Source organism: Sinocyclocheilus anshuiensis, unplaced genomic scaffold, assembly GCF_001515605.1.
Source record: "Sinocyclocheilus anshuiensis isolate Anshui unplaced genomic scaffold, SAMN03320099.WGS_v1.1 scaffold1686, whole genome shotgun sequence".
Lineage (NCBI taxonomy): Eukaryota > Metazoa > Chordata > Actinopteri > Cypriniformes > Cyprinidae > Sinocyclocheilus > Sinocyclocheilus anshuiensis.
This window is the reverse complement of record NW_015547717.1, coordinates 131,431-141,761: the sequence shown is the minus strand read 5'-3', so window position 1 is coordinate 141,761 and position 10,331 is coordinate 131,431. Positions and strand designations below refer to the sequence as shown.

The following is a 10,331-nucleotide window of genomic DNA, read 5'->3' as shown; positions in this document are numbered from 1 at the left end:
AACATATTCTGTTACACCAAATACACAAAATAATGATCTTTAAAAAAGCATCATATGACCCCTTTAAGCAATCTGGCGACACGCGCTTGCTCCTAATTGCGGAAGCGCCACCGCAGATGATCTGAAAAACAAACAAGCTGGAGTTTAGCGATCTAAATGAAAGCATCAGTGTTCTGTCATGAGATCTTACTATATTGTTTGCGATTGTGATCGCTGAATAAATACACTTACCCAATCGCTGTTGTTTTAATAGAGAAATAGACTATTGCAATTATGGAATTAGTGGAATTACAAGGAATTTCACTGTTATAATATTTTTCGTTTGTTTTAGCTGTTTTCATAATGTAGACAGAGAGATTGCATAAGTCTTTGGTGTGGATTTATATAATAAAAGGCCTATAATAAATCAGTACACGAGATGAGGTAAAATACACCATGAATGTGTCCACATTCTATTGATTTGTGCTTACGGGAGAAAGTGCAATACCCGAAATGCAAAAGTAAATTTCTCAAATGAAAATAATTATAATTTTGAGAAGAAAATAATTTTTTATCAGTTTAACCATTATACAGAATGATGGAAATGTGACTAATATTTCATTGACTAATAAACCTGACTAAAATGCTCATACATTTGACTGAATAAACAAAAGCAGGACAAGTTTGTCTAAATATGATAACTAAAATGTACATTTGAGTAAGACTAAGACAAAATTAAAACTGGCTGCAAAAAAAGAATACTGCTGTACGGTTAATTAATAATAGTCTTATTGTTAAAATGTCAAGTTTTCATTGACTAAAACTAGACTGAAATACTTTAAATTTTCTTGGACTAAAACTAGACTAAAATGTTGAGACTTTTAGTCGACTAAACCTTGACTAAAACTAAATAGGATAAGGCTGACTAAATATGATAAAAACTAACAAGGAGATTTTAGCCCGGGACTAAGACTAAAATGAAAATAGCTGACAAAATTAACACTAACAGGCACCCAGTTTCAGTAATTATGTTCAAATGTATTTAGAGGTAATTTTACTATTACTGTCACTGAGACTAATAAAATCATGATTTTCACATTAAATAACAAAAATGTTGAAAATATTGGCATACTTGTTGAGAAAAGCAGCCTTAAATTCAGTCATTTTAGGCATAAAAGTCCTAGACAAGACATAGACAACCTAGGTATCTTACTAACTCTTCAGGTCAAGTCAAGCCAAGTCACCTTTATTTCTATAGTGCTTCATACAGTATAGATCGTCAAAGCAGCTTTAAATTGATAAAGTAATGTTTCCATGATGCAAAAAGAATTCAGTGGTGCTTTAAAGCCGCTCTAAAAAGACAACAGTGAAGTCATTATTCAGTTGAAATCAGTTTGTTGATTCAACTGAATATCCATAGCCATGAAGTGTCAGTAAGGACATGAAAAGGGAACTCCAGTTAAAGTGTTTTAGTGTCCATAAATGTCTCTCTTGTTAAAATGCACTCACACCATGAGCACACACTTGCTGAGAACACCAGAATATTGGGAAGTCTGTATGGAGGTAATGATAAGTCTGTATTTAATAGTGGTACCAGCAACAGTGAGTGTCCAGACAATGAGTGAATGAGAGTGCAAAGTATATGAGGAATCCTAGAGAGGGTCCAGTTTTCCCTCATGTTCAATTAGGTTTATTGCTCCCAGGTGTTTCTCGTCATCCCCTCGTTATGTCTTGTGTATTTAAAGTGTTTCCTGTTCAGAGTTTGGTTGTCCGGTATTGTACATCAATCCCCGTGTCCTATGTGTGATTTCCGTGATGTCAGTAAAGTCAGTTATTACTCTGAATTCTCCCTCGTCTCCTCGCTCCTTCACAGTAGGCACACAGTGACAATAACATGTTTGAGCTAAATTTAGGACGTTTTTTGTCTTTAATTTGACACATACAACTTTGAAAGCTTTCATTATAAATAAAATGTTAATTTTTAATATTTTGTTGAGAATCCTTTGCAGGCAAGGACTGCCTTAAGTCTGGAAATCATGGACATCACCAGAGACTGGGTTTTCTCCTTTCTGATGCTTTGCCAGGCCTATACTGCAGCTGATTTCAGTTGTTGTTTGTTTGTGGGTCTTTCTGCCTTTAGTTTTGAAAAAAAAAAAGTGAGTGAAGTGACGTGTGGCCAAGTATGGTGACCCATACCCGGAATCTGTGCTCTGCATTTAATCCATCCAAGTGCACACACACAGTAGTGAACACACACACACCGTGAACACACACCTGAAGCATTGGGCAGCCATATTGCTGCGGCGTCCGGGGAGCAATTGGGGGTTCGGTGCCTTGCTCAAGGGTCTTGTGGTATTGTGGGTGGAAGAGAGCGCTGTACATTCACTCCCCCCACCTACAATCCCTGCCGGACCTGAGACTCGAACCCACAATCTTGTTTTTAACAAGTGGAATGCATGCTCGATTGGGTTGAGATCAGGTGATTGACTTAGCCATTACAGAATATTCCACTTTTTTACCTTCAAAACCTTCTGGATTGTTTTTGTTATATGTTTTGGGTCATTATCCATTTGTAAGCGCCGCCCAATCAACTTTGCTGCATTTGACTGAATCTGGGCTGAATCAGAGAGTATATCGCTATATACTTCATAATTCTTCCGGCTGCTTCTGCCTTCTGTCACATCATCACTAAACACCAGTAACCCAGTGCGACTGGAAGACATGCATTCTCATGTCATCACACTGCCTCCACCATGTTTCACAGATAATGTTGTATGCTTTGGATCATGAGCTGTTCCATGCCTTCTCCATACTTTTTTCTTCCCGTCATTCTGGTACAGGTTGATCTTAATTTCAGCCATCCAAAGAATGCTTTTCCAGAATTGTTCTGGCTTTTGTTTTTATGTTTTTTGGCAAAGTCTAATCTGGCCTTGTTTGCACCTTGTGGTGAACCCTTTGCATTTGCTCTTGTGAAGTCTTCTCTTGATTGTAGACTATGACAGTGACACGTCTACCTCCTGGTTAGTGTTCTTAACTTCACTGCATGTTGTGAAAGTGTTTTTCTTTACAATAGAGAGGATCCTCAGATTATCCACCACTGTTGTCTTGTGTGGATGTCCAGGCCTTTTTATGTTGCTGAGTTCACCAGTGTGTTCTTTTTTTTTCTCAGAATGTACCAAACTGTTGATTTGCCTACTCCTGATGTTTCTGCTATCTCTCTGATTGATTTGTTTTGTTTTTGAAGCCAAACAATTATCTGACATCTTCCAAATGCAAATGGCACACTTAGAATCAACTCCAGAACTTTTACCTGCTCAATTGGTGTATAAATATTACACATTACAGACAAATATTCTGTAATGGCTAAGTCAATCACCTGATCTCAACCCAATCGATCATGCATTCCACTTGTTAAAAACAAGATTGTGGGTTCGAGTCTCAGGTCCGGCAGGGATTGTAGGTGGGGGGAGTGAATGTACAGCGCTCTCTTCCACCCACAATACCACAAGACCCTTGAGCAAGGAATAGCCCACAACTGTCTATGAGCTTTTGGGTTAATTGTCCAATTACTTTTGGTCCCTTGAAAAAGGGGGGAGGTACATATTAAAGGGCTGTAATCCCTTAACCTTTCCTCCACTTTTGATGAGTATACTTTCAAATTAAAGTTCAGGGTGTGCACTTTAAAGCTCATATGCATTATATAACTGTAACTTGAATATGTCTTGGTCAACAGCTAAAATAACAAAAATAATGCCTGTGTCCAAATATTTTGTATATGGACCTAACTGTATGTTGTTACATTGTGCTTACATTTAAAGTACCTTCATATAATTTCATACTACACTGTTGATGGTACCTCAACCATAAACCTACTTCAATAGCGGCAAATTAAAACCTGGCAAGAGACATACACAACAACACACATACACAATAAGTGCATTGCATCATAATTTAAAATATATGTATATAATAATTAAATATGCCTATATATAGTTAAGTGACACCATAAATTATACAATAAATGTAAATTTACATTTTAAAAGTTTTATTGAGAAAATTAATTTACTTGAATAATTTGATTTATTCAAACTACCACAGTATAGACTAGGGGTGTGAACCTACGCTGGTCTCATGGTTCGGTTCGGTTACGATTATCATGTCATCGATTCAGTTCAATTCGATATCACGATGCATCACAATGCTTTGACGATGCATTGCATCCTCAATTTTCAATTTTACTTCACATTTATACAATTTTGTAAATAAATACAAGCAGTCAGATATATGAACTGTCCCTGACCTGGTTTCTTAAGTTAGTGGTATTACCCCCTGCTAGTGATGTGACATTAGAACCGAGGCATCGGAGCTTGTGTCGAGAATAAATGGGCGTGCCAGATGAAGCCTCGATTCAAAGCTTGTGTTGTGTTGTTAATTGTCATAGAAATCACGTGACCAATGACAAACGAAGCTTCACTTTCTGTCCAGTCACCTGCGCGATTCACTTTGCGTGTCGAAATATTCGTAAAGTAAGATCTGGGGGATTGAACAAGTTTTAATTCGGACTTATTCAATTACATTTTAGATACCCAGTCATACAAGTAATATGAAGAACACAAATTATTTCAGAAAAATTCAATATTTGTCATATGCAATTCATTTGAGTACATTATGCTTCTATTACATCATATTGATATTTGTACTAGTATTAAATTGCACAGTTTAATGGGTAAATGAATTTATCAGAGACAGAAATTCAACAAACACAAACACACACACTGTTAGGGTTATATTTGTGCACGTAACTTGAATCGATCTGTGGAATATGTGGTAGATGCCTCGTCCTACGGAGTGTCTTTCACAGACTTTTGGCTGCTATATTTTTTATTAACCACCAGATGGCGCTGTTTTCGAGACACTCGAAGCTTTGACTCTTTTCTCGAGTAGTTGGAGCATTTTTAATTACTCGCATTCGCGTCTCGCCTCCCTCCGCCATTAGGCACGTTCGATTTGAAGCAGTGCTGCGCAGGATGAGTGTATGACATCAACTGCGAAGCATAAGGATCCGTCTGCTCTCTTGTCGCTCTCGCGGTACTTGATGTCATACACTGATCATTCTGCGCAGAGGCGCTTCAAGCCGAACGTGCCTAATGTACCGCGACAAAGCACGTATGCGACAAATGACGCCAGAAAAGCATCAGTACGTTATAATCGGTTATGGTCTATTACTGAACCGATACCAAATCGTCCTCGTCTGCATCGCGATGCATTGAAGAAACGATTAATTTCGACACCCCTAGTATAGACAAGAGAATGCAAAAGCACATTCCATACAATTTTCATCTGATTTTGTTTAGTATTACATATTAAGCCATGATCACCATTTTAAATGACACTGATGCATCTTTGCCAAATAAAATTTTTTTTTAAATTACATGAAGTTGTGTAATGACTGACCTGAAGACCAACACATTGATCAAGTCCCCTTGATTTTACACACAACGTTTAAGTGGTTAATGCAACAGTCATTAGACCACCTTTTTTAGTGGGTTAAGATGATCTCCCATCTTTTTCTCTTGACAATAGATGGCACTATTTTCTCTTGACCATAGATTATCAATTTTGATGTATGGCTATTATATTTTTCATTTTGTCATTTCATGTGAATATTAAAGGCCTGGAGGTCCACAGTGAAACAGACAGCCTATGGGACCAAGGAGGAAGTGGGAACTCGTAAGATAGCGGTGGAGCCAGAGTGACTATGAGAGGACAATGGTTTTTAGATCTCTCTTGGGAGAGAGAGGCTGGGAGGGATCTGTGGAGAAATAGGAGATTTTGTTCTGGATGGAACCAGTGGAGAAACAGGAGATTTCATGTTGGAAAGGTCAGCAGGAGAACAGGTGATTTCATGATGGACGGTACCAGTGGGGACAGGGCACTTCCTCTTAAAAAAAAAAACAGTAAATACTGCAGAGGCCAGCTTCAGCTCACCCTCAGCAGTGGGAGTGTGGGCGGGGCTCCTTTCCATACCTGCAAATTCCACTCCCTCGGGGATAGGCGATGTTGCCGGCTTGTGCACCTGGTCAGAAGCAAAATGGAACTTGGGCTCTGGGGCGCTAGTTGACCCGGTCCTCTTTTCAGGCTCATGCATCATGGCAGGCTGGGGCTTTCAGTCTGCGCTTGGCTCAGGCATTCACTCTGTGAATGGAGCAGTGAATGGAGATACATTGTTCACCAGCACCCACTCCACAAATGTGACGAAACTCCCCCGAGGACCATCTCTGGTCAGGCGTGCCTTAGATCACTCGCTCAGGCTAGCATAGTAAAAACACAAAGCGAGCAAACTGGGAAGTGAGTGAAGAATGCCAGATCTAAAAAGTTTGTTGTGTGGTTCTTGAGGGTTTGTCCTTTTTGCTCCAAACAGAGCAGAACTACTTGTATATAGGGCTGCCCTCGACTAAGGATTTTTCTGGTCGACTAGTAGTCATTAATTTGAAGCATTAGTCGAGTAATCGCACGTTTATTAATAAACTGTTTAAATCATTATAATGAGCCTTTAATTGCCTACATAGCCATAAGCACTCAAGCACACGCATAGAGCTTGCCACAGCACACCGGCAGAAGTAATGTGTCAGTGAAAAACAGTAAGGAGACTGCATTAACATTTTAATAATTTGATAAACTAGTGCTTTCTTTGTTCTCGGTTTAAGAGATGAGCTTGGCGACACTGACTCATCATCTCCGCAGTAGTGATGCACCTTGTTTCATACGGATTACATAATCTGAGAATATTTGTTTTCCATTTGAATTGGTTCATTTGAAAGTAGACATTTCTCTATATATATATATATATCTTTAATGTCTGTAAGGCAAAGATATACACGGAGTTTTCGCGCTCAAGTTCACAGACCGAGACGGCAGAAAGTGCATCCTGTTTGCTTTCATTATTTTACAAAAGCAAGTTTTGTTGTTATTGTGAGTGCACACAAATAAACGTAGAGTCTTTACAGATTTGAAAGATGTATTACTCTTATCTGAATGACCAAAAATGATGGAGTAGCCTATTTTAAGAGCAAGTGAGCGCACCGGCGCCTCCATCTGTCCTGCAGTAAGCGTGCGCTGCTGTTCAGCTTCTACCCTCCACACAGACACAATAGCGCACATTTCTCTAGGTTAACATTAGATTGAGCAGCCATGTAAAGTTGCTAATACTTACATATTTCAGCTGATAAGCCATATTTGAGGTCGATGAATGATAGGCGAGCGTTTGGACGTCCTGCCTGATGAACTGTATTACCACATATACCGGCCGTTAACGATCTGTCCATCATGAACTGCGTGACTTCGCTTGTGGATTTATTTATTTATTTTAATTTTTTTTAATGCAACTAAGCGATTGATTAAAATTTTGGTCGACCAAGCCTCTTCTGGTCGACTAACGATTAGTCGAGAAGCATTTGCAAATTATATGTAACCAAAGGAACAAACCAAGGCATGCTCCAAAACTAAATGGATCAGAGACACAACAACTCATATACCTTTATATATTTTTATTATATAATATTTTTTTTACAGTGACTGATCCATCATTTTTCTGCACATGCTAAACTTATATGTAAATATGTTACAGTTTAAAAGTAAATCCACATTGTTCTTAAGGGGGGCATTTCCCCCATCTTCCCCTATATACACAATGTCTGTAGTCTTTATTATGACAAACTTTGATATTGTTCCTCGCTGTTTATATTAATTATTTGATCAGTTTATCTCTGTCTATTTATGTTTGTGTAAACACAGGTTCATCAGTATTACAGCTTTTTCCCAGAGGATAAGGTTCCTTATGTCAACAGCATTGGTGAAAAGCATCGGATCAAGCAACTCCTTCAACAACTACCACCACATGACAATGAGGTCTGTTAGTATGGTCATGGCTCAAAGTTTTTAATACAAAAATTTATAATTACAGCAGATATCTAAACACTACAGCTGGTTTAGTACTAGACATAGTTATGTGTTTTGATATCATCTTGAGTTCAACTTGTCTCTATACATTTTAACACTAGACCAGAGGTCTTCAGCCCTGCTCCTGGAGACCCACTGTCCTGCAGAGTTTAGCATCAGCCGTAATAAAACATGCCTAAACCAGCAAATCATGCTCTTCAGCTTTAGAGCAGGTTAAAACTACACTTAGCAGGTGGGTCTCCAGGACCAGGGTTAAAGACCTATGCACTAGAATTACGAAATACTCCATTATTTCAGACCCTGCAATAAATCATGGCAACAGGATATGGTATTCAGTTTTTTTAAATAAAAGAAATAAAAATTACAATATAGAGTACAACAGGGCTAAACATGCGCATTTCACTTTATTCTCCTTTAAACCTTTAGAATGCACAAAAAAAACAGCACTGTCCTTAACAACTGCTTTGACTATGCATGTGGAAATTTGTTACATTCTTGACATGATCGTGTCAAGAAAATTCTACACTAATTTGATCTATTATTTATTTATTAATGTTGTAGATTTATCAAGCAATTTAATGTAGCAAATACAATTATTTACTATATATTGAGACAAATGTCTTATTAATGTTTTCAGTTTCGTTGAAGGTAATTAAAATAGCAGTTTTAGAGTAGGAAGAATATGTAAATACATGGTATTTGAGGTAAAAACTTCAGCGTGACCGGTGTCTGAAGCACATAAACACGACAATAACATTGGCCAGGCGACAGCCTGTGACGTCATCCACTTCTTTGTCTGAAGCTTGCATCCGAGGCTTGCCAAGAAAAGAGATTGCAGTGTCTCGTTCCATTCTCAGGGAGCCATGGTAAACTGAGACTTTCATTTTCGAGGGAACTTGAACTGCGTCCTCTAGTGGTCCCTATAGGCAATGGAATATCCACACTGCCATGCTGAGGGGAGTGCATGCCATATTTCCTGAGGCAAGCACTAAGCACCAACTCCACAGTGTAATCATCGGAGCCACCCCCCAGATGTATCGGTGGCTGTCAGTGAAACTATCTCTTTCAGTAAAAGGCCCGAGCAACATATCCAAATAACTTACCTGTTAAGGGCTGAACAACCTGTCCCAGGGCAGAACTTAAAGGCTTGGAATCATATAACAATGTGATTCCTTTAAGGGGATATGGCCGAGCGTCTAGGCCATATTACCAGACCCTGGCCTGTCACATAGGGGGACTTCATACATCAACCTCTAATTCTCCCAGGCAGGCTACAGTGTAGCCAATTGACCTGTCTGCCAGAGGCAGAGTCTCTGAAAGTGACGAATGTAAGGGAAATTGCAAGGAACCTACTGTATTCGAGATGGAGACTTCTCATCGGATCTTTTTCCTAGATCCCTTGAACTGGTAGCCATATCTGGCTGCAGCCCAGTCTAAGCGGGAAACATCTGTCATGGCATCACTGAAGATACACATCTAGAGTGGGGCCCAAGGTGAGAACCGGGGTCTGACCTACATCGGAAAAAGGGTACGATGCTGGCAGCACGTGAGCCTTACTATATATGGATTTTAGGAAGTGAACAGAATGCATAGCATGTGCACTTACCAGGAAGCAGAGTAGTCGACTCTTAGATAAAGAGGAGGACTCACATACTCAACCCTTGTGCATAACACAACTCCTTAGCGTAACATGGTCAAGGTGACCCACCAAGCCACAGAGGGGGAACTGTCGCTTACAGTCCATCAGGGGGCCAAAAGGAAGGCCTAGCAACCTGGTATGACTGCTCAAGGGAGCAGAGTACTCAACTTTAAAGCGAGAGTGGCGCATGATGGGGCTGCAGGAGTGTCATACTAATAGGAGACCCTCCAATTGAGGGTCGCACCACAAACTCAACCATATGGGCAGTCACATGATGGGAGCTCCACGAAGCAGCATGCTCATAAGTGACCCTGTAATGAGCACAGAGGCAGCCATCTGGGAGGCCAGCTAGGAGACGCCTAATCTACCTGGTATTGTTGCCTCATGGAGCCCCAGGGATTTCTTTAGAGTTCTTAGCTCTCAGATCAAGAGGAGAACATGATCCATCTGGGAACAGCAGGCTCATAGATGACCCTCCCGCAGTTAGGGGAACACTGCCAAGATCAACAATAAGAACAGCCCACCAAGGAGGCAAAAGATGGCCTTACAAAATGTTACACAATAAACATTACACAATGTTATTGACTCTCAGATTGAGAGTAGAACTCACATGCTCAGCATGGGAGTGGCAGGCTCATAGGTAACCCTCCTGCAGTGAGGGGAGCACTACCAAGCTCAACCAAAAAGGCAGCCTAACAGGGCGGCAGAAAGGAGGCCTCTCAACCTGATATAACTGCGCACGGGGCTCCGGGAG

The 10,331-nt window shown here is 39.9% G+C and overlaps 1 protein-coding gene across 1 annotated transcript in view; it reads left to right on the top strand.

Annotated features, from left to right (window-relative positions):
• The window catches only part of LOC107704215 (prickle-like protein 2), a 130,574-nt gene that overhangs the window by 101,659 nt on the left and 18,584 nt on the right, over positions 1 to 10,331 (top strand). The window contains exon 4 of the mRNA XM_016507101.1: positions 7,774 to 7,887. Within this exon, the coding sequence (XP_016362587.1) occupies positions 7,774 to 7,887 (114 nt within the window). The remainder of the gene's footprint in view (positions 1 to 7,773; positions 7,888 to 10,331) is intronic.